General features: G+C 43.5%; 1 protein-coding gene across 3 annotated transcripts in view; it reads left to right on the top strand.

The window, feature by feature from the left end:
- LOC119955235 (cysteine and glycine-rich protein 2) overlaps positions 1 to 25,849 on the top strand; it is a 45,742-nt gene that overhangs the window by 9,217 nt on the left and 10,676 nt on the right. For 2 of the 3 annotated variants that reach the window (XM_038781267.1, XM_038781268.1), the window contains exons 2-5: positions 8,000 to 8,118; positions 20,928 to 21,096; positions 22,305 to 22,434; positions 24,550 to 24,643. In XM_038781267.1, the coding sequence (XP_038637195.1) occupies positions 8,007 to 8,118; positions 20,928 to 21,096; positions 22,305 to 22,434; positions 24,550 to 24,643 (505 nt within the window). In that variant the 5' untranslated portion in view covers positions 8,000 to 8,006. The remainder of the gene's footprint in view (positions 1 to 7,999; positions 8,119 to 20,927; positions 21,097 to 22,304; positions 22,435 to 24,549; positions 24,644 to 25,849) is intronic. The other variant, XM_038781269.1, reaches the window with a different exon arrangement.

Raw genomic sequence — 25,849 nt, forward strand, 5'->3', positions numbered from 1 at the left:
TTCAGAACAGAAACTGTCCATTCAACCCAACTGATCCATTCCAATGTTTGTGTTGCACACAACGAAATGAAATGAATGAAATGAAAACAGTCCCTCATTACTTTCAGCATTACTTTCTGTTCATTTCTCCTTTGCGTACTTATCCCACACCCTCTTCAATGCGTCTAAACTATTCACCTTAACCACTCTAATATGATAGCAAATTCCACATTTACACATGTCTCCATTATCCTGGCCACTAACTCAGGCTGGTCTATCGTGCTGCCCCTGCTTTCTAATTGACCCTGAACTGAACGTCTGACCATATCTGTCACTAAACCCACTTAGCTCCAGCAGTGTAATCTCACCCACCCATTCTGTCCTACCTCATAGTAACAGAGAGAAACAGTCTGATAATGAAGCTGCAATTCTCCCTGTCCAGTCACATTCTCAACACTGCCAAAGTGCTCTTTCATGTTCACAGAATTTTACAATGCAGAAGGAGGCCATTCGGCCCATTGAGTCTGCACCGGCTCTTGAAAAGAGCACCCTACCCAAAGTCAACACCTCCACCCTATCCCCATAACCCAGTAACCCCACCCAACACTAAGGGTAATTTTGGACACTAAGGGCAATTTATCATGACCAATCCACCTAACCACATCTTTGGACTGTGGGAGGAAACCGGAGCACCCGGAGGAAACCCACGCACACACGGGGAGGATGTGCAGACTCCGCACAGACAGTGACCCAAGCCGGAATCGAACCTGGGACCCTGGAGCTGTGAAGCAATTATGCTATCCACAATGCTACCGTGCTGCCCTTCAGTTGTGAAAGACCAATCTTTATGCCCATACTAACATGAACCATAGAGAGAATCATTCATTCTATTGGTTATGGGAGTTCTAAGATTTTGACCCAGTGACAGTGAAGGAATGGAGATATATTTCCAAGTCAGGGTGGTGAGTGACTTGGGTGGGAACCTCCAGGTGGTGGGGTTCCCAGGTATCGGTTGCCTTTGTCCTTCTAGGTGGTAGTTGTCCTGAGTTTGGAAGGTGCTGTCGAAGGAGCCTTGGCGAGTTACTGCAGTGCACCTTGTATATGGTGTACACGGCTGCCATTGTTCATCAGTAGTGGTGGTGGATGAGGTGCCAATCAAGCAGGCTGCTTTGTCCTGGATAGTGTCCAGATTCTTAAATGGTTTTGGAGTTGCAGTCATCCAGGCACGTGGAGAGTATTCCATCACGCTCCTGACTTGTGCCTTGTAGATGGTGAACAGGCTTTGGGGAGTCAGGTGGAGAGTTCCTCGCTGAACTTGGTTGAACCAAGGACACTATTCTGAGGAACTCCTGCAGCGATGCCCTGGGACCTAGATGATTAATCTACAACCGTCTTCCCTTATGATTCCAATCTGTGGAGAGTTTTTCCCCTGATTCCCATTTTCTCTAGTTTTGCTGGGACTCCTTGATGCCAAATTCGATGAAAACGTGCCCTGATATCTAGGGTATAAAATCTTAGAATTCCTACAGTGCAGAAGGAGGCCATTTGGCCCATCAGGTCTGCACCGACCCTCTTAAAGAGCACCCCACCTAAGCCCACTCTCCTAACCCATAACCGCACCTAACCTGCACATCTTTGTGACCATGGGAGGAAACGCATGTAGGCACGGGGAGAAACCACACAGTCACCCAAGCCGGAATTGAACCAGGGTCCCTGGCGCTGTCAGGCAGCAGTGCAAATCACTGTGCCACTGTGCTGCCCCCACCTCCGAGTCACTCTCCCCTCACCTCTGGAATTCAGCTTTTTTTGTCCATATTTGAACCATGAGATCAGGTACTGAGTGACCCTGGCAGAGCCCGAACTGAACATTAATGAGCAGGTTATTTCTGAGAAAGTGCTGCTTGGTGGCACTATTTAAAAAAAAAAAATAAAATAAATTTAGTGTACCCAATTCATTTTTTTTCCAATGAAGGGGCAATTTAGCGTATTCAATCCACCTACCTTGCACGTCTTTGGGTTGTGGGGGGTGAAACCCACGCAAGCACGGGGAGAATGTGCAAACTCCACACGGACAGTGACCCAGAGCCGGGATCGAACCTGGGACCTCGGCGCCGTGAGGCAACAGGGCTAACCCACTGTGCCACCGTGCTGCCCCGCTTGGTGGCACTATTGATGACCCCTTCCATCATTTTACCGATGATGGAGAGTAGACTGGAAAATGGCTGGGTTGGATTTGTCCATCTTTTTGTGGGCAGGACATACCTGGGCAATTTTCCACACTGCTGGATAGATGCCAGTGTTTTAGCTGTACTGGAACAGCTTGGCTAGGGGCATGTCTAGTTCTGGAGCACATCTTCAGTACCATTGGCAGAATGTTGTCACGGCCTGTAGTCTTTGCAGATTCCAGTGGCCAGCTATTTCTTGATGCCATATCGAATTGACTGAAGACTGGCATCTGTGATATACTTTTGGCTGAGGTTTGTTGCAAATGCTTCAGCTTTATCTTTTGTGCAGATGTGCCGGCCGCCTCCATCATTGGGGACGGGAATACCTATGGAGCCTCCTCCTCCAGTGAGTTGTTTAGTTGTCCACCACCATTCACAGATGGATGTGGCAGGACTGCAGAGCTTAGATCTGATACGGTTGTTGTGGGATTGCTTAGTTCAGAGTATTGCAATCTGCTTTCGCTGTTTGGCATGTCCTGTGTTTAGGTATGCCTGATGTTGCCCCTGGCATGCCTTCCTGCACTCTTCTTTGAACCAGGGTTGATCCCCTAGTTTGGTGATAACGGTAGAATGGGGGATATGGTTTGGTGGTACTGGTATAGTGGGGGATTTGCCAGGTTATGAGGTTACAGATTGTGGGTGAGTACACGTCTGCTGCTGCTGTGGCCCCCAGCACCTCATGGATGCCCAATCTAGAGTTGCTAGATCTGTTTGAAGTCTATCCATTTAGTACGGTGGTACTGCCACACAACAGGATGGAGGACATCCTCAATGCGAAGGCGGGACCTTGTCTCCACAAGGACTGTGTGGTGGTCACTCCTACTGATACTGTCATGGACAGATGCATGTGGTTTTTCCCTCTAGCTGCCATAAGCTCAGCCTGGCATGGATGTCCTTCAGGACCGAACCTCAGTGGCGGACTGGCCAGGGTGCCCGATGGCAAGTGGGCCCCTGATGAAGTGGGCCCCCTATATCAAATAAAAATGCAATAAAGAAACAAACACCGACAACTGTTTTAGTAATAAAAAGGAATAAGAAAAAAAGAGAACAGGACACAAATAAGTAGTGCATGAAAAGGAATAAAGCAGGGGAGGTAGTGGAAGGATGTGGAATAGGGGGACCCGGGTCGGGCATAATTAAGGAAATTCCATGTTTTCAGCAAGAGTGGTTGAATTTAAAGATAAAGTTACAATTTGTGATTTGAGATGGTCGGCAACTTCAAAGGATATCAAGCAGTAGTCTTGGTTCAGCCGGTACATCGGTCCAGGGCCCAGAGAGCCAAGAAGGGGCCCGTGAATCTCTGAAGGGCCCTTAAAAATTATAATTAATTAGATAAATAAATCTCCAACTTCTTTCCTGAGATTTGTATTCTAACTTAATAAAATATAATTGCTTTTAAAAAGAGCAATACCAAATAAAAATGCAATAAAGAAACAAACAAATAATCACTCAGTGTATGAAGGAACGAAGCAGTGTTAAACGGATGTGAAAAGGAGTGGGGGAGGGGGGGGGGGGGGGGGGAGCTGGTTCACCCGGGCCGGACGTAGTTGGAAATCCACGTTTTCAGCAAGAGTGTGTGAATTTAAAGATAAAGTTACTGTTCGTGATTTGAGATGGTCGGCAACTTGAAAGGATATCAAGCAGTACATAGGGTCGTGAGGTCACCGAAAAGGAGAAGCGGTACCTTTGACCGTGAATCATGAGGTCACAGATATTGAAGTGATAAGCCATGATTGGCAAACTCAAAGGGTTGCGACTTGTAACACTACACTGGTATCAAACTGGACATGTTAACTTTGGTCGTGGGACCATTCTTAATGTCTTAATATAGTCGGACCAAACTTCTAAGTTTCAACAGTTTTCTCAGTTGCTTGCTGGTGTGAACACTGTACAGTGGATTGTCTCCTCTTCTGAAGCTGCATAGGCCACAGTAGTATTGACTAATGAACATAGCCTATTGAAGTGTAAGGAAGTTATTTTATATTTTTTTATCAAGTAGGGGTTTATCTGGCGTTCCTTCAAGTTATTCTTGCAATCATTTTTCCCAATGTGGACTATTTTTAATTAAGTTTTTATTTCAGGAATATTACCCCTATCAGCATGGAAAAGAAAAAGCATAAATCTGGGTCACTAAAACGCAAAGAACAGAAAGAAGCAGAAAGGAAGGAATCAGCCAAGCAATGCAGGCCTATTACAGAGTTTATAATACCACAAGCACAATCCACATCAATATCAAGTTCTGCAACAAATAATCAAGAAGCAAGAAACAATTCTCATGGTGATGATGCAATGACATGCGAGTTACAAGAACAGAGAAGAGCTACTTTGAATGTAGAGACAAATACAAGTGCATCCATTACTAATCAACTCAGGCCCAATATTTCTTCTGGCTTTCTTGTTCCGGTATCTGTACTGCCTGTAGTTGCAACATCTGAACACATAGCTTCAACTAGTGACAGGGAATCAGATATTCCTTCAAGCATAAATGACTTGGTTTCTGAAGCACATCCTGTAAATGAACCTACGCAAGAAAATGAAAGATCAATTACTGGAATCTTCAAATATCCATCACGAGCAAAGCTAAAACAGTTTTTTGCTGAACATCCACTTCAGCCACTTGATGATCTGCCATTTGATGCTTGTTTGTATGAGAGGAAAATTATGAATGACTCAGTCCCAAGAAAATGGCTAACATATAACAAAGAAAATAGATGCTTATATTGTTCATACTGCTTAGCCTTTGAGTTTCCCAACACTTGGAATCCATCACCCTTTGTACGTGGCTTTAGTGACTACAGACGTATTAGCCAGAGCTTGACTTTACATGAATCGACAACAACACATGTCAGAAATGCTCAGCAATATATCAGTGTGGTTAATGATGACACCTTAGATAAATTTTTTGCAGCATCACTAATTAAAAGGAAAGAAGAAGTATTGAAGCAGAGAAGTATTGTCATGAGGATTATAGACATCATAAAGATGTTAGGCAAGCAAGCACTTCCTTTTCGAGGTCACAGAAATGAATCGGCCTACACTCTAGATAATGAGGTTCTGAATCATGGCAATTTTTTAGCTACAGTGCAGTTGATGGCAAAATATGACCCCATTATGGCAGCTCACGTTTCTGCAGTGCAAAACAAGTCTTAAAAAAAGAATCAAACGATCAGAGCAACAAGGAAAGGCTCAAAGTAAAGTCTGTGGTGGACTTGTTAGATACCTGAGTAAAACAACTATAAACATGTTAATCAAAATTATGAAGAATATGATACAAGAAAGAATTAGTCATGAAGTTTCTCAAGCAAAATATTATTCTATTCAGGTTGATTCAACACAAGATAATTCATCCATCGATCAGTTTAGCATTATTATTCGGTATGTGCTTAAAGGTATTATCTGTGAGCGACTACTTTCAGTTGTGCCAAGTAATGATGGTACAGGACAGGGACTTTTTGATCTATTGATTGAAACATTACAGCATCTTAAAATTGACCCCCAAAAATGTTTATCTGATAGCACAGATGGCGCTGCAAGCTACCATGGCCAGTATAATGGTTTACAAAGTAAAATTGCTGATGTGGCTGATCAACATGTTCATATATGGTGCTATGCTCATGTCTTGAATTTGGTGATAACTGAAACAACAAAATGTTGTGTGCCTGCAGTTTCTTTTTTCAATTTGCTCCAGAATATAGCAACTTTTGTGAAAGCATCATACAAGAGAATGGCTGTATGGATAGAAGTTGTTGGAAAAGATCTAGGACAAGGAAAAATGAAACGATTAAAGCTAGTTGGTGAGACCAGATGGTCAGGAAAATCCAATGCAGCAACAACTATATTTGGACGTTTTGATGATGCCGCTGCCAGTACTTCCGTAAATCTATTGACATGCTTATCAATGATACAAGATTCAGAAAAATTTGATGCAAAAACAAAACATGAAGCAAATGTTTTACTTCAAAGTCTTCTAAAGTTTGAAACCATATTGACAGCATTTACTTGTATATATTTGAAACTACAACCCCGTTATCAAGTTATCTACAGACAAGTGGTTTAGATATGTTTACTGCATGGAGTTTGGTAGATTCAGCTACAACAAAATTGAAGGAACAGACAAGAACATTTGATAACGTTCACAGCAAGGCTTTGGAATTTGTAAATAAATGTAACGACAGGATTTCACAGATGAATATGGATGAAAATCAAACATTGGAAATTGATGCGTTGGAAACAGCATTATCAGTTTAGAGGCAGAGGAAGAAGAAAAGAATGGCAGATGAGCTTATTGATGATGAAATAAATTCCTCAGATTCTCTAGCTGATTTTCGAGTAAATGTGTTTAACCTAATAATGGATCGCATTGTCCAGTCACTAGAATCACGCTTTGTACAACACAAACAGTTGTATAAAGATTTGTCCTGCTTGGACCCAGCAAAGTTTAAAACTATTGCAGAGAAGGGCCTTGAAGATGAAGCATTGGAAGGTATTATTAAGCTGTTTCCACAAATCAGCAAAGATCAAGTAATATTGGAATTGTTTTCTTTTGCTTCAAACTTTGAGCTATTGCTTAATGATGGTGAGAATATGGATTCCAGTTGCAACAATTGTAAAATTTGCAGCACTTGTCCACCGTGTGTACTAAAAATTCTGGCATCCAACAGACTTGGACAAGGCATATGATAACTTTTATGAACTTTATAAAGTCATCTGCACACTGCACACTATCAGTTACTCAAGTCCAATGTGAGAGGACATTTTCAAAGCTAAAGATCATAAAGACAAGGTTAAGAAATTTGTTGTCTGAGGAGAATTTGGAATCATGTTGCTATCCATTGAAAAGGAATTGTTAGATGAATTGGATGCAGAAGCAATTATTGGCAGATTCGCACAATCATCTAGCGAACACAAACGATTGCTCTTAATATAGTGGACTGCATGCAATGCTCTATTGTGCTTTTGAACTATCTGTTAATGTGTAAATTGTGCAGTAAACTATTTAAAAAATATCAACCAATTACTTAAAATAAAAAAATAAATAAAAAATTCAATTATAACATTCTGTATTTACATTTGGTATCTACTGCCAGTAATATGTACAGTACATGTACACTGGAATTACTAAGAAATACACATTTTTTCCACAAAAATTTTAATTGTACCCTTTTTTCCATATGTATTTTTTGAAAATTTTATTTATTCGTTATGAAAATTAAATGATAGCATTGTAGTTGTGGGTGGGCCCCCTTTGTCTCCTGGCAACCAATATTTTTAGACCATGTCCGCCACGGCCTGACCTGACCAGTTTGTGTGAATGATTGGTTTTAGTGCTGTAAGAACATGTTGCTGAACAACTGGCATCCCATTTGGGTAAGGTCAGTAAATTACTTTCTCTAAAAGGCACCTACAGTTAGGTTGTTTTAAAATCTTCTGTCATTTTTACTCATAAGCTCTTCTTTGTGTGAGGTTTCAGTAATGAAATATCTCGCTCTGCATTTGTTCCGATTACATCTCAGTGAGGCTGAAACAACCAATTGTCTGTCAAGTTGTTAACGGGTGGGTTTTTGCTACTCGGGGTTCTGCCTTTGGTAGAAGGAAAGAGGGGACTTGCATTTGTATAGTGTCTTTCACAACCTCATGATGTCGTAAAGCATTTCAATAATTACCTCTTTGTCTGTAGTCACTGTCATTATATCGGAAATATGGCAACCAATCTGGGCACAGTTAGATCCCACAAACAGCTCAACTGCTTATTCTGAGAAATGCCATGCAACTGTTTGTGTTGGTGTTATTCACAGGAGCAGGATGTCTCACTGGGGCGGCGGCAATAAATGTGGGAGCTGCCAGAGAACAGTGTACCATGCAGAGGAGGTGCAGTGTGGCGGCAGGAGTTACCATCGATGCTGTTTCCTGTGCAGTGAGTCCATTTGTTATTTTCTTTTATTCCCCACCTAAATTTTATTTGCTGTTTGTAGTCCAGAGGATGGCACCAGCAATGTTATTAACAGAGAACAGGAGGAGACCATTCAGCCCCTCGAGCCTGCTCCGCTATTTAATAAGATCATGAAAGATCCTCAAACTAAGCTCTATTTTCCTGTCCTATCCCAGTATCTCTGGAATGAGGGTTAATTTGGTATTCAGGTTTGTTCAAACATTCGGGATTACAGATCATGAACAACCTTTAATTTGATATTTTCAATTTATCCAGAGACCTGCCTGAAAGGCCGAAGGCTGTGCTGTAGGCTCTACTAATAGTAATCTTTATTGTCACAAGTAGACTTACATTAACACTGCAATGAAGTTACTGTGAAAAGCCCCCAGTCACCACATTCCGTCCGGTACACGGAGGGAGAATTCAGAATGTCCAAATTACCTAACAGCACGTCTTTCATGACTTGTGGGAGGAAACCGGAGCACCTGGAGGAAATCTACACAGACAGCGGGAGAACGTGCAGACTCTGCACAGACATTGACCCATGCCGGGAATCGAACCTGGGACCCTGGTGCTTTGAAGCAACAGTGCTAACTACTGTGCTTCCATGCCGCCTGCACAAGCTTTAGTTGCTTCTACAGCACCACTACAGCGCAGGTGGCCATTCTGCCTACAGGTCCATGCCAGCTCTCTATAGAGCAATTCAGGCAGTACTATCCAATCCATCTTGTCAGTTTCTTGCCTCAAGAACTCATCCAATTTCCTCATCCAGCAGCCTCACAGCAGTGAGTTCCTGGATATTAGCACTCGCTGTGTGAGAGAGTTCTCACAACTGCCCTGATTGTCTTGCCCAAAATCCTAAATCTATGTCCCCTCTAGTCCTTGTATATCAGCCAATGGGAAGAGTTTTTCATTGTCTACCTTATCTAAATATGTCATAATCCCATTCACCTCTATCAAATCTCCTTTGTTCTATAGAGAACAACCCCACTTTCTCTAACCTAACCTAGTAACTAAATCCTCCATCCATAGAATCATGGTTCGGGTGGGGAGGGGGGGCATTTTGGGGGAGGGTGGCATGGGTGGGCCAGGGCACGGCACGATGCTGGGCAGGGGTGGTGCCAGGTGAATTCCTGAGAGGGGGGTGTCCGGTGCCAACTCACCCTTGCGACCCGGTGTAGGTTGTTGACCTTCTTGCAGCACTGGTTGCCAGTCCTCCTGGTCACGCTGCTCGAGCTTAAGTGGACCAATTAACATTGGATTGCAGTGACTGCTGTGTGGGGCCGAGTGGCAGGAAGCTCGCGGTGGTTCCTGCTCGCCACCACACTTAGAAATATTTTCATTGAATCGTGCCTGGAATGATCGAGATGTGACAATGAGCAATTGGGCAACTCCAATTGTTCCAGTTACCAAGTCAGGTGGTTCAGTAATAATCTGTGACGATTTTAAAATAATGATTAGCGCAGGGTGTGCTGACCATTATCCCTTACCATTAATGGAGGACCTATTTGCTGGATTGTCGGGTGGACAAAAGTTCAGTAAGATAGATTTGTCTCAAGAATACCTCCAGATGAAGGTAACAGCTTGGGTTGCAACCTCTTGTAACACACGAAGGACTGTTCAGGTACAAGCGCCTATAGTTCAGAATAATGTCTGCAGCGACCCTATCCAAACATCCATTGATCAAAACCTTAGTGGCCTCAATGGTGTTCAGTTTTATTTGGACTACATTTTAATTACTGGCAGGAGCGAACAGGAGCAACCAAAGCATCTTGAAAGACAACCATTGTGTCAAGAGAGAGAAATACAATTTTTCCCAATCATCAATAAGCTATCATGGGTATGTAACTGATAAGGTCGATCTCCACAAAGAACCAAAGAAGGTAGCTGCAATTTTTAGATGCACTGAGGCCACAGAATATATCGCAACTGAGACTTTTTGGACTTATCAATTACTATGGAAAATTTATTCCCAATCTTGTTACCATATTAAAACTATTTCATACGTGATTATGTGCGAAACAATAATGGACTTGGTCAGAAGACTGCAAAAAGGCATATCTGAGGGCAGCACGATGGTGCAGTGGTTAGCACTGCTGCCCCTCGCCGCCGAGGTCCCAGGTTCGATCCGGGCTCTGGGTTACTGTCCGTGTGGAGTTTTCACATTTTCCCCGTGTTTGCGTGGGTTTAACCCCCACAACCCAAAGATGTGCAGGGTAGATGGATTGGCCGTGCTAACTTGCCCCTTAATTGGGGAAAAAAAATAATTGGGTACTCAATTTATTTTTTAAAAAATTAAAATTCTCGCTTCGAAAAGAGAATTTGCAGAGTAGATATGTGAAAGGCCAACACCTGACACTCGAGAACTATGATAATGACTTAGTCGAATTCAGATTCTGCATTAGTTGAACCAACAGCAACTGAAGAAGAAGCAACTTTATTAGATGATGTGCCTGAGCCAAGTGTGGAACAGACTACCGTGACTGTGGAAATAAACACTCTAGCTAGTTCAATCACATCCTTCCTATAGTGTGGTGACCAGAACTGCACACAGTACGCTAACTGTGGCCAAACAAGCGTTTTAGACAGCTCCATCGTAACCTCCTTACACTTAAATTCTTTGCCCAGGCTAATAAAAACAAGTGTCCTATATGCTGCCTTAACCATCTTATCTACCTGTCTGCTGCCTTCAGGGAGATACAGTCAAAGGTCCCTCTGGTCCTTTGCTTCCTAGCATCCTACTATCCATTGTGTATTCCCTTGCCTTGTTAGTCCTCCCAAAATGCATCATCTCACAATTTTCAGGGTTAAATTCCATTTGCCACTGCTCTGCCCATCTGACCAGTCTTTCTATTGTATAATCGAAAGCTTTCCTCCTCACTATTTACCACACCACCAATTGTCATGTCATCTGCAAACTTACTGATTATGTCCCCCACATTCGTGTTTAGATCATCAATATACACCACAAAACAGCAATCCCTGTAGTACATCTCTGGACACAGGTTTCAAGTCACAAAAATGCCTTCTGCCTCCTGCCAGTCAGCAATTATGGGTTCAGCTTGCCAAATTGCCTGAATCCCATGCGAGGCCTTGTCAAAAGCCTTACTGAAGTCCATGTAGACAAGATCAACACACTGCCAACTGCACACCTAGTCACCTCCTCTCAAAATTCAAAAAGCAATGCTGACTATCCTTGCCTCTCCATGTGGAAATTAATTCTGTCTCTCAAGAATATTTTCCAATCATTTCCCTGCCACTGATATTAAACCACTGTCCTGTAATTATCTGTTTTTTTTTCCTACTTCCCTCCTTGAGTAATGGTACCACATTAGCTGTCCTCCAGTCCTCTGGCACCTCTCATGTGGCCGGAGAGGATCAATATTAACATCAGAGTCTCTACAATCTCCCCTTTGCCTCAAACAGCAGCCTAGGACACACCTCATCTGGGCCTCGCGATTTATCCACATTTAAGCCTCCTAGAACCGCTAACACCTCCTCCCTCTCGATGCTAATCTGTTCAATTATATCACAGTCCCCCTCCCTGCTTTCTATACCTACATTGTCCTTCTCCATAGTAAACACAAATGCAAAATACTCATTTAACACCACCCCTACGTCTTTCAGCTCCACAAGCAGTTTGCCATTTTGGTCCCTATTAGACCCTACTCTTTCCCTGATTATCCTTAATATACTTACAAAACACCTTAGTATTTTTCTTTATTTTGCCCACCAGTGTTTTTTCATGCTCCTTCTTCGCTTTCCTAATGTCTATGTACTCTCCTCCTGCACTTTCCATATTCGTCTAGGGCAGGGGTGGGCAAACTGCGGCCCGCGGACCGCATGCAGCCTGCCAAAGGTCTTTATGCGGCCCACCAAGATCAAGTCATTACAAAAAAAACAATTTTTTTTTTTTTAATTAAAATTTTTTTTTTAAACAAGGTTAATGGGGGGGGGGGGGGGGGGGCCTGTTGGGTTACTGGTATAGGGTGGATACGTTGACTTGAGCAGGGTGATCATTGCTCAGCACAACATCGAGGGCCGAAGGGCCTGTTCTGTGCTGTACTGTTCTATATGAGGCGCCCAGAATCATAACCGGGTGAAGCGCCATTTTTGAAAAGTAGAGAAAAAGAGGGCTAAAGGCAGGATGCCGCCGGGGGAAGCGCTGAGGTATATGCCGCACGCTAATTGGTTACAACCGGGACTATTAATTAATATACTATGCGGCCCTTTAAAATTGTGAATTTCTGAATGTGGCCCTTGCACGGAAAAGTTTGCCCACCCCTGCTCTAGGGCATTCGTTGTTTTGAGCCCGTTGTATCTGCTGTTGGCATCCAGGGTTCTCTGGACTTGTTGGTCCGACCCTTTACCTTTCCAGAACATGTTGCCCTGTACTCCCTCTATTTCCTTTCTTTTTTTTATAAATTTAGAATACCCAATTACTTTTTTCCAATTAAGGGACAATTTAGCATGGCCAAACCACCTACCCAGAACATCTTTTGGATTGTGGGAGTGAGACCCACGCAGACACTGGGAGAATGTGCAAACTCCACATGGACAGTGACCCGGGGCCGGGATCGAACCCAGGTCCTCAGCGGCATGAGGCAGCAGTGCTAATCACCGCCACCATGTCACCTCTACTTCCTTTCTGAATTGACTCCTCCCACTTCTCCGATATGGATTTTCCTACAAGTAGCTGCTCCCAGTTCACTTTGGCCAGATCATGTTTTAATAGAACATAGAACGATACAGCGCAGTACAGGCCCTTCGGCCCTCGATGTTGCACCGACATGGAGAAAAAAAAACTAAAGGCCATCTAACCTACACTATGCCCTTATCATCCATATGCTTATCCAATAAATTTTTAAATGCCCTCAATGTTGGCGAGTTCACTACTGTTGCAGGTAGGGCATTCCACGGCCTCACCACTCTTTGCGTAAAAAACCCACCTCTGACCTCTGTCCTATATCTATTACCCCTCAATTTAAGGCTATGTCCCCTCGTGCTAGCCTCCTCCATCCGCGGGAGAAGGCTCTCGCTGTCCACCCTATCTAACCCTCTGATCACTTTGTATGCCTCTATTAAGTCACCTCTTAACCTTCTTCTCTCTAACGAAAACAACCTCAAGTCCATCAGCCTTTCCTCATAAGATTTTCCCTCCATACCAGGCAACATCCTGGTAAATCTCCTCTGCACCCGTTCCAAAGCTTCCACGTCCTTCCTATAATGAGGCGACCAGAACTGTACGCAATACTCCAAATGCGGCCGTACCAGAGTTTGGTACAGCTGCATCATGACCTCATGGCTCCGGAACTCAATCCCTCTACCAATAAAGGCCAACACACCATAGGCCTTCTTCACAACCCTATCAACCTGGGTGGCAACTTTCAGGGATCTATGTACATGGACACCGAGATCCCTCTGCTCATCCACACTACCAAGAATTTTACCATTAGCCAAATATTCCGCATTCCTGTTATTCTTTCCAAAGTGAATCACCTCACACTTCTCCACATTAAACTCCATTTGCCACCTCTCAGCCCAGCTCTGCAGCTTATCTATGTCCCTCTGTAACCTGCAACATCCTTCCGCACTGTCTACAACTCCACCGACTTTAGTGTCGTCTGCAAATTTACTCACCCATCCTTCTGCGCCCTCCTCTAGGTCATTTATAAAAATGACAAACAGCAACGGCCCCAGAACAGATCCTTGTGGTACACCACTCGTAACTGAACTCCATTCTGAACATTTCCCATCAACTACCACTCTCTGTCTTCTTTCAACTAGCCAATTTCTGATCCACATCTCTAAATCACCCTCAATCCCCAGCCTCCGTATTTTCTGCAATAGCCGACCGTGGGGAACCTTATCAAACGCTTTACTGAAATCCATATACACCACATCAACTGCTCTACCCTCGTCTACCTGTTCAGTCACCTTCTCAAAGAACTCGATAAGGTTTGTGAGGCATGACCTACCCTTCACAAAACCATGCTGACTATCCCTAATCATATTATTCCTATCTAGATGATTATAAATCGTATCTTTTATAATCCTCTCCAAGACTTTACCCACCACAGACGTGAGGCTCACCGGCCTATAGTTACCGGGGTTATCTCTACTCCCCTTCTTGAACAAAGGGACCACATTTGCTATCCTCCAGTCCTCTGGCACTATTCCTGTAGCCAATGATGACCTAAAAATCAAAGCCAAAGGCTCAGCAATCTCTTCCCTGGCTTCCCAGAGAATCCTAGGATAAATCCCATCCGGCCCCGGGGACTTATCTATTTTCACCTTGTCCAGAATTGCCAACACTTCTTCCCTACGCACCTCAATGCCATCTATTCTAATAGCCTGGGTCTCAGCATTCTCCTCCTCAATATTATCTTTTTCTTGAGTGAATACTGACGAAAAGTATTCATTTAGTATCTCGCTTATCTCCTCAGCCTCCACACACAACTTCCCACCACTGTCCTTGACTGGCCCTACTCTTACCCTAGTCATTCTTTTATTCCTGACATACCTATAGAAAGCTTTTGGGTTTTCCTTGATCCTACCTGCCAAAGACTTCTCATGTCCCCTCCTTGCTCGTCTCAGCTCTCTCTTTAGATCCTTCCTCGCTTCCTTGTAACTATCAAGCGCCCCAACTGAAACTTCACGCCTCATCTTCACATAGGCCTCCTTCTTCCTCTTAACAAGAGATTCCACTTCTTTGGTAAACCACGGTTCCCTCGCTCGACCCCTTCCTCCCTGCCTGACTGGTACGTACTTATCAAGAACATGCAATAGCTGTTCCTTGAACAAGCTCCACATATCCAGTGTGCCCAACCCTTGCAGCCTACTTCTCCTATATTTTTATCCTATAAAAATCAGCCTTCCCCCAATTCAGAAATGTTTAATTCCGAAAGACTGAAGGAGAAGGGGTAAAAGGTAGAAGGAACAGTATTTGACACTCCAGTAACTGCTGTTTGTCCCTTTTCCATGCATTCGGTAAGGAAAGTGAATAAAGCTTTGAGCACGCAAGAGGGCTGGGGCGAGAAAAAAGATTGGAGAAGATTTTGGAAACCATTCTGGGGCACGGGACTATTTTGTGGAAGTTGGTCATGTAAGGGTGCACCTCCATGGTGCAAGTTGCAACTCAATATTACAGACTGTTGTGTTGCAGCCTCAAGTGTGAATCTATTACCAAATAATCTGGTGGCTTTTCATGTCCTTAATTGCCATCAAGTGCCCAGATCTGTAAGTGTAAATAACAGGTGACAGAATGCACTTGGTTTATTAGTATTTGAAAGGGAAACTGGGGTCAGGGGTTAAGATTTGACTTCCACCTGCTGTACATTTCTATCCTTTTGCTATTTTTATTCCACCGTTATTGGATTTTAATAACAGCAACAATTGATTTTTGCAACATCAAATTTAATGTCACTGAGGATGGCATGGAGTCACAAGTGGTTCGCACTGCTGCCTCACGGCGCCGAGGACCCGGCTCGATCCTGGCCCCACTGTCCATGTGGAGTTTGCACATTCTCCCGGTGTCTGCATGGGTCTCACCCCCACAACCTAAAAAGATGTGCAGGGTCAGTGGATTGGCTACGCTAAATTTGCTCCTTAACTGAAAAAAATAATTGGATGCACTAAATTAATAAAAATAATTTATTTAAGTTCACTGATCCCAATAGTTTGGTGGCTAGTTATCTGCAAGGCTGTTCTTTTTTGCTTTGACTCCTGCTCTGCATTAATCACCCATCAGCGCAGAAATAATAAGTGTGTGGTGTCATAACAAAATAATCCGTCTCTAATGCACACTACCACTAGTCGTGCCAAATAACTTCAAGGAGGCTATCAATGAAGGTTTACTTTCATGAGAGATTTTTTTTACAAATCTTTTGAAATAGTTTTCTTGGTCAGGGCTGTATTCTATAACACAAAAAGTTCTTTGTGGGATCTTTTCAATGAAGGCAGTTTTGTATTGTTCAGTTGTAGATGTTGACAAGTAAATATTCATCCTCTCGAGTGATACTCCACTTTGTAAATACTTTAAATATTTTCTGAAGAGCAGTCATGCAGACTCAAAACCGTAACCTTGCGGCAGGATGTTCCGCGCAACTCGCGTGTTCCGCGTAGGCAGCCCGCCAATGGCTGGCAGCGGGATCTTCTGGTCACACTGTTGTCAACAGGGCTTCCCGTCCCGTTGAATGCATCCCTCACCCCCCCCCCCCCCCCCCCCCCCCCCCCCCCCGGGAAACAACCGCCTGGGGTGTGCAATCGATGGGACCGAAAGATCCTGCCGGCGTGAACGGCCAGAAAATTCCGGCTTCTGTTTCTCTCTCCGCAGATACCGCCAGACCTGCTTAGGTTTTCCAGCATTTTCTGTTTCTATTTCAGATTTCCAGCATCTGCAGTAATTTGATTTTATTGAACCATCTTCTACTTCTTAAAGAATGTTGCTGAAAGGCAGAAGCTGCTGTCTTTTCAGCCAAATCACTGAAATGAGACCTGGTGGAATGTTAGAACCAAGTTCCTGATTCATTCCCTCCGTACTCTCTGCTCACTGAACCTGACACCGGTGTCTCAGTTTTCCACCAAGTAACTGTAGCCAAATTTGGACAGGTAGGTTTGATTTGAGGGAGTGAGGAACAGATTTGGATCTTCTAGGAAGTGGTATGTGTGAAAACGTAGACTAATGCATCATCGGATCCAAATAATAAAGAGATAAACTCGGATTAATAAATGAAATAGTATTGGTTGTTCAATCAGCTTGGACTTGTGTCTCTCCGGCAATCCAAAGAGAATAAATAACCTCTTTTGCTTCACGTGAGGGAACTATTTGGTACGAGGAAATTTGGGTCACTTTATATCCTGCAAACCTCTTTGTTGTGAGCCTTTGCAACCCATCAACTAAGGATGTGGAGCAAAGGCAGGAAAATGGAGTTGAGGTATAGGTCAACCAAGATCTAATGGGATGGGATAGGGTGAGTCCAAAGGGCCTGAATAGTCTCCTCCAAATCCTAATGTTACTAATGCTCCCCTCAATAGTTCCAGAAATGTTTTGTCTCAATGGCACAGCTTGTAGTTTGAATATTTCAGTCATAATGTGCAATTGATAATTTAGTAAAAGGACGAGCACAGTTTAACAAAGTGCTGCAAATCATTGCAATTATATAGGAAAGGTCCGAAATAGCTGAACCTTGTATCCAATTATCGAAGCCATGAAGAAATGTTGTTCAGAGTTGCAGTTTGAATTGTGATTTTTGAATCAATCTCTGGCCTATGGGAGTCAGTAAGAGGTGCATGGTCAGGAAAGGGAGACTTCAGCCTGAGTGAGGCGGAGACTGAGTGAGTATATTATGGAATTCGGTGCATAGGGCAAAAAGGGGTGCTCTAGGTTAGGTTTACTGTAAGAAGTAAAGTGTGCTCAGTGAGGGGTTTGGTGGAAGGGAGGAGTGGAGGTGTAAATCAGTATTATTAGAAACTGATATTTATATCGCTTGTAAGAACTGGGCTTTATCAATATTGATTTAGATTTATTGTCATGTGTACCGAGGTACAGTGAAAAGTATTGTTCTGCATCCTTTTAGGCAGATCGTTCCATACATGAAAAAACACAGGACATTACATAGACATGGATATCGGGCGAAACATAAGGCATACAGTGCTAGAGAAGATGCAAAGATAGTATTGTAAAGTTTACTGGCAGCGCCAAAACTTTAGGCTTTATTAATTATTAATTAATTGACACCTTTTGAAGATGGGAGGGTTGTGCTGTGATTGCAGCATGTGGGAGCTTCTAGATACCTGTGTGATCCAGGGCAAACACATCTGCAGTAAGCGTTTGCAGTTTGAGGAATTGCGGCTTTGGGTTATTGAGCTGGAGGCTGAGCTGCAGACATTGGCACATCAGGGAGGGGGAAGGTTACCTGAACACTTTATCCCCGGAGACGGTCACACCCCTTAGGATAGGGTCTTCTGATTTGGCCAGTCAGGGACAAGAAGGTGTGACTGCAGTGAGGCAGATAAGGGGACCCAGAGGCCAGGAGTGCTGGAGCCTTGACCTTTGCAATTGTCCAACAGAATTGAGATTCTTTCAGCTTGTTTTGATGAGAGTGGGGGCTGCAAGGTGGATGAGATAACTGACCATGGCACCGTGATACAGGAAGCCATTCAACGGGGGAGAGTAATAAAGAATGGTAATATGGAACAGTATAGTGAGGGGGATAAACACTGTTTTCTGCAGCAAAGAGCCGGAGTCCAGCCAACTGTGTTGCCTGCCCAGTACCAGGGTTTGGGTCACCTATTTGGGGCTGGAGAGGAACTTGCAACTGGAGGGGGAGGACCCAGTCATCATGGTCTATGTAGGTACCAAGAACATGGGAAAGATGAAGAAAGAGGCTCTGCACATCAGTATTTGGACCTTCGTACTAAATTAAGAAGCAGAACCTCAAAGGTAATAATTCCTGGTGCAAATTGGCATTGCACAAACAGATTAGAGATATGAATGTGCGGCTGAAAGACTTAGTGTAAGAGAGGTGGGTTCTAGTTCATGGGGCACTGGCACCAATACTGGGGAAAGTGGAGCTACACCGTTGGGATGGTCTACACCTGAACCATGTTGGGACTGATGCTCTTGCGAGCCACATAACTATAGAATTAGAGAGGGTTTAAAACTAAATAGTGAATGTAAAAGATCTATTTTGGGAAGATGTAAAGAGTAGACAAGGCAAACGAGAAAGGTATTTTTACGAGAAGTGGAAAATAGACAGTGACGGGAAGGGATGGAGAGTACAACTCTAACGGTAAATCAACAGATAAAAAGAATAATATGATAAACTAAAAGCTCTGTATGCATGAAGCGTTTGAAACAAAATAGATGACCTGAAAGCGCACATATAAATAAATAAGTATGATTTGATAGCCATTATTGAGACATGGCTGCAGAAGGACGTGGATTGGGATCTGAATATTAAAGGGTTCAGGATATTTAGGAGGGACAGACAGCGAGGAAAAGGTGGAGGGGTGGCTCTTGCTCTGGAGCTTGTCAGAAAGTCACTGCGATAATAATAGGAGATTTTAGTGTACAAATAGACTGGGAAAGTCAGATGGACAAAGGAAGTGTGAATGAAGAGTTCATTGAATGTTTATAGTATATTAGAATAGCACATTGTGTAGCCAACTAGAGAACAGGCTATTGTGCAACTGATGGGATTAATTTATAAGGTCAGAGTGAAGGGTAACAGTGATCATAATATGACTGAATTTTACATCCAGTTTAAAGGAAAGGGGAGTGGGTCTAAGATTGTTTTTAAACTAAAATAAGGACAATTATGAGAGCATAAAAGTTGAACTGGCTAAAGTGAGTCTAATTAGATTAAAGGATATGTCAATAAAAATGCTGTGACAGGCATTTAAAGGGATATTTCCGAATGCATAGAATAGATAATTCCAACGAATAAGAAAAAGTCCAAGGGACAGGCCCACCATTCGTGGATAACGAGAAAGTTTAAAGATAGTATCAAAACTTAAAAAAAACCTTATACTTGTTCAAAGACGGGTCAGAAAATTGGACAAAATATGAAGAACAGCAAAGGATGACTAAAAGATTCTGAAGGAATGCTGTGAGATGAGAGGTGGCTGGGTGTCTTAATGCACAAATTACAAAAGGCTCGTATGCAGGTGCAGCAAGTAATTAGGAAAGCTAATAGAATGTTATTGTTTGTTGCGAGGAGAATTGAACACAAGTTGGGAGGTTATGCTTTAGTTGTAAAGAGCACGAGTGAGATCACATCTGGAGTACTGTTTTGGTCACCTTATTTAAGGAAGGATGTAAATGTCTTGGAAGCAGTTCAGAGAAGGTTTACCAGATTCATACCTGAAATGGGTGGGTTGTCTTATGAGGGAAGGTTCGACAGGCTAGGCTTGTATCCACTGAATTTAGAAAGGCGACTTGATTGAAACATATAAGATCCTGAGGGCTCTTGACGTGGAGAGGATATTTCCTCTTGTGGGAGAATTTAGAACTCGGTCATGGTTTAAAAATAAGGGGGTGGGGCAGCACAGTGGTTAGCACTGCTGCCTCACGGCGCCAAGGGCTCCGGTTCGATCCCGGCCCATGTGGAGTTGCACATTCTCCCGTGTCTGCATGGGTCTCACCTCCACAACCCAAAAAGAAGCGCAGTGTAGTTGGATTGGCCACGCTAAATTGCCCTTTAATTGGGTACTCTAAATTTTTAAAAGAAGGGGGTTACCCATTTAAAACGGAGATGAGGCGAGAGGGTTGTGAGTCTTTGGAACTCCCTTCCTGAGAAGGCAGTGGAAGCAGATCTGTGAATATTTTTATGGCCGAGGTGGGTAGATTTTTGCTAAGCAAGAGTGTGATAGGTTGTGCGCGATAGGTTATCGGGGGTAGGCAATTACATGAGGTTGAGATCACTATCGGATCAGCCGCGATCTTATTAAATGCAGAGCAGGCTCAAGGGCTGAATGGTCTACTCCTGCTCGCTCTTCGTATGTTTGTTCAAGTTTGAACAGGCTGAAGTAGTGTCCTTTTTTTCTCCCTTCAATGTTTTCCCCCTTTTGTTTCCTGAAGCAAATGATATTATTGACTCAATCCAAGTGTGCCAATAACTGACAGCGACTTACAAAACAAAGTGACGTTTTCACTTGGATTGAGAGTTGATTCAACAGCAACTTGCATTTATATTGTGACTTTAACATTGTAAAATCTCCTAGGGCCTTTCACAGCAGCCCTGAGTGTGTTTAAAACTGTGATGATCTAAACGTCCCTGCCTTCTCACTAGTGGTTTGCAGGAAAGGTCTTGACAGTACAACAATGGCAATCCATGGCAAGGAAATTTACTGCCAGTCCTGCTATGGGAAGAAGTATGGGCCAAAAGGCTATGGATATGGACAAGGAGCTGGCACTTTGAGTATGGACAGGGGAGAAAGACTGGGCATCATCGTTCAGAAGTAAGTGATGCTGCGCCAATGTTCTGGATGTAACATAAAGCTGGGGAAAGTGCGAATCAAAGTAATCTCTACAGCTTCTGAAGATCAAGAGGCTTTTTAATGATTTCAACATTCATTTAAATGCTTCAGTGCTGATTGGCTTCTTCTAACCATTTTTGGGGGAGTGCCTTCGATGGCAAGGCCAGCATTTAAAAAATGTCCCCGAGGTGATGGGGAAATCGCCCATTTAGCTTCCTAGAGTTGAGCTTCATGCAAGTTGCTGTAGCATTGGAGTCGTGCATGGGCTCTGACTGGATGCAGGCCTTCAGGAATTTCTTTCCTTTCCTTTCCCCACGTTGAAACACATACTTAACTGGTTGTAAAGTGGCTTTGCAATGAGCTGTGGCTTCGAAAGATGCAATTCTACTTGCATCAGGAAATTCCTCACCCGTTCTTCTCATCAGCCTCTGATGGCGGTGACCCAGAAATCCCGTCAGGCCAGGATTTTTCTGGCATCCGTCGGTCAATTTGGTAGAATTCCAAGGAAATTGCTGGCAGCCATGTCACTCCAGCCTTTCCTGAAAAAGCAGGAACATTTTGTTCTTTATTAAGTATTCTTATTTAATATCCCATTGTTGCACAGTTCAGATCTCCAAGTTATAAAATGGATACACAGGCACAGGAAAAGATGTGTATTTTAAAAGAAACGATTGACAAGGACAGTAGCAGAACTGAGGGGTTATAACCATCAGGAGAGTCTGAACAAACTGAAGTTGTGTTCTCTAGTATAATGAAAGGATTCAAATAGGGAAATATATTTCTACCTATAGCAAGATCAGAACTTGTGACCATCCATATCAGAGAGTCACTAATAAATCCAATTGGGAATTCAGGTGAAGCTTATTTTCCAGAGCGTGGTAAGAATATGGAACTCGCTCCCACAGGGTGAATAGTGTCAATAAATTTAAGGGGAAGCTGAATAAATGCAAGAAAAGGATATGATGACAGGAAGAGGAGGCTTATGTGGAGCATAAACGCTAGCATCGACCAGTTGGGCTGAATGGCCTGTTTCTGTGCTGAAAGTTCTGAATAATAATTGTGATACAATTAAGTGACCAAAGAGAATATATGTTAATGGGGAATGGGATAGAAAGAAAGGATAATGTACTGTGTAGCTGTTAGTGTTGAAAGAATGACTTGTGTCAACTCTTGGTTGTTTAACTCCATAGTGCACAACCTCACCGGCCAACAACCAACGTAAATACATCCAAATTTGCCCAGAAGTTTGAGGGTGTGGATAAATGTTCCCGGTGTGGGGATTCCGTTTATGCTGCAGAGAAGATTATTGGTGCTGGAAAGGTAAGGATTTGATTGTGTCCAACTTAATAGATGTTGCAGTATGTCTTTATTACCTGTCAGCTGTGACTCCGGGTGTAACATTCTGACTGCTGAACCAGGGGTTGTAGCTTCACGTTCCACCACAGACTGCAGCATAATAGCCACTGTGGGTGTACCTTCACCACAGGGACTGCAGCGCTTCAAGAAGGAATCTCCCACCACTTTCTCAAAAGCAATTAGGGATTGGTAATAAGTACTGGCCTAGCCAGTGATGCCCACATCCCATATATTAATGTTAAAAAACCGTCACTGTGCTAGTGCTGAGCTGCCGGCGGGGCCGGGCGGCGCAATGGCTGGGCTGCTGGAGATGCCTCCTTTCAGATAAAACCTGAAGCCACGTCTGTCCCGTAAGGAATCCCAGGAAATTATTCGAGGGAACCCCAGTGTCCCAAGAAACACTAAAAACTGAAGATTCAGTCATTTATTTAATTCTTGTTTGTGGGATCTTGCTGTGTACAAATTGGCTATTGTGTTTCTGACATTACAACAGTGGCTGTACCTCAAACTACCTCAATGGTTGTAAATTTCCTGAGGTTGTGAAAGGTGCTATAAAAATGCAGTTTGTCCTTTTCTATCTCTGAATTGATTTGCCTGGAACACAACTTACAGCCCAGAACACAACTTACAGCCCAGAACACTGGGAACAGGGGGAGGCCATTCAGCTCCTTGTGTCTGCTTCACCAATTGTCTAACAGTTAGAATATGGCAGTTCATCCTCACCACCTATCCTTGCTCCACAGAAAGTTCCAGATTCCCACTAATGAGTAGTAGAGTCATTACCGGACAGGAGACGACAATTCGGCCCTTTGAGTCTATGCTCGTTCCCCTGTAGAACAATCCCGTCAGTGCCGCACCCCTGCTCAGTTTATTTCCTTCAAACGCCCATCCAATTTCCTTTTGAAATAATTGATTGCCTCTGCTCCCCGCTCCCCATCCTCGTGGGCAGCGAGTTCCAGGTCATTGCCACTCACTGTGTAAAAAAAAAAGGTTCTTCCTCACATTCTCTATCTCTTGTCCAAAATCTTAAATCTGTGTCTCCCAAATTCCTTTATGGAAACCGCTTTTCCTTGTCAACTTATCTAAACCTGTCATGACCTTGCACACGTCTATTAAATCTCTCCTCAATCTCCTTTGCACCAAGGGGAGCAATGCCCGCTGTTCCAATCTAACCTTGTAACCGAATCCTCCCATCCCTGGATCCATTCTGGTAAAGCTCATTACCGCCTTCTGAAGGACAATTGGGGATGGGCAATAAATGTTGGTCTGGCCAGCGACACCCACATCCCGTAAATGAAGAAAACAAAAATAAAAACAAGTCTTGCAGCTATTACAGAGTCTTGGTGAAGCAACACCTGGAGTATTGTGTACAGTTTTGGTCTCCATATTTAAGGAAGGATATACTTGCCAGAGAGGGAGTGCAATGAAGGCCTCCATCTCCACTGTAACCATTCTGTGACTGCAAAAAATTTGACACACACACACACTGAGAGAATTGGGGTGAGGGAAAGATTTAATGCATCCACTTAAATAACATTTTACCAGCTTTATATAGCCAAGTGGTGCACAGATGAAGCAGATTCAATAGTAACTCTGAAAAGAGCAGTGATAAATACTTGGATAGGAAAAAACGTAATCAGGCCTAAGAAGGGGAGACAGTAGGGGAGTGGGTGAATTTGGATAGCTCTTTCGTCAAATGGCTAGCTCAAGTATTTTGGAACAAGTGGCTTCCTTCTGTTCTCCTATTTGTTCAATCCACCTACCCTGCACATCTTTGCGTTGTGGAGGCGAAACCCACGCAAACACGGGGAGAATGTGCAAACTCCACACGGACAGTGACCCAGAGCCGGGATCGAACCTGGGACCTAGGCGCCATGAGGTAGCAGTGCGAACCACTGCGCCACCATGCTGCCCTAGGCTTATATTTATAAGCACCTTCCATAATGTGGGAATGTCCCAAATTGGTTTATAACCAAATGACGTATTTCTGGCAGATAGTCAATGGTGTGAAGGAAAAAGACAAAGTAATTGTTGCCATTTAATTACTGAAAGATCTTTCAGCTATTTCTCCCCCATCAGCCGTGGCACAAGAACTGTTTCCAATGTGCAAAGTGCAGGAAGAGCTTGGAGTCGACCACTATGACTGAAAAGGAAGGAGAGATTTACTGCAAGAGTAAGTGTCTTCCTCTTGAACTTTCTATAATTTTTAGTAACATGGGAGAGAGGTGCAATTCACTGAAAAGAAACCAGTCAAAACACCACACCCGTAAACAGACTTCAAAAGAACATAGACAAATTGGTGGAGTGGGCAGATAGGTGGCAGATGAAGTTCAATGTAGAGATGTTGCATTTTGGTACGAAGAACACGGAGAGACAATATAAAATATGGGTAAAATTCCTAAAGTGGGCACAGGAGCAGAGATACTTGAGTGATATAATTGAACAAATTTATGTTGGGAGTGAGGAGATATTAGCGATTTTAGTGGGCTTAAGAGACCTAGATGAGATGTATCCTAGCCTCCTGTGTGAGGTGAGGGAGGAGAATATGGTACCATTATTCAAGAAGGGAAGTAGGATATCTATGTATTTACATTTTGTATTTATATGCCCCATGTTTTTTCATGTGTGGAATGATCTGCCTAGACTGTACACGGAACAATGCTTTTCACTGTACCTCAGTACACGTGACCATAAATCTAAATCCTGGAATGAGTGTTTGGGCCTGGGATGTTAAGCATGGAAGAGGTAAAGGGGCAGGTGTTAAATCTTTTACATGGGAAGGTGCCATGGGTGATGAGAGAGGTATTGGGTATGGTGGAGGAGTGGACTAGATTATCCCGGAGGGAACGGTCTCTGCAGAATGCTGACAGAGGAAAAGAAGGGAAGATGTGTCTGGTGGTGGCATCATGCTGGAGTTGGCGAAAATGGTGGAGGATTATGCTTTGCATACGGAGGCTGGTGGGGTGGAATGTGAGAACGAGGGGGACTCTATCCTTGTTCTGGCGCGGGAGGTGGACCACGCGCTGTTGGGCCCTGTCAACAACTGTAGGTAGGAAAAGGTAGGGAAAAACATATTTTCGAAGCACCACATTGGCATCGGAACAAATGCAACATCATCAGAACAAATGTGACAGAGGTGAAGGAGCTGAGAGAAAGGGATGGAGTCCTTACAGGGTGTAGAGTGTGAAGAGCTGTAGTCCAGATAGCTGTAGGAGTCAGTGGGCTTGTAATGGATATTAGTAGTTTATTGCCGGAAATGAGACAGAAAGGTCAAGGAAGGGAAGGGAAGTGCCTGAGATGGACCAGGTGAAAATGATGGAGCGGTGGAAACTGGAAGTGAAGTTGATGAATTTTTCCAGGTCTGGAAGAGAGCATGAAG

This window comes from Scyliorhinus canicula, chromosome 20 (genome assembly GCF_902713615.1).
Source record: "Scyliorhinus canicula chromosome 20, sScyCan1.1, whole genome shotgun sequence".
Classification (NCBI taxonomy): domain Eukaryota; kingdom Metazoa; phylum Chordata; class Chondrichthyes; order Carcharhiniformes; family Scyliorhinidae; genus Scyliorhinus; species Scyliorhinus canicula.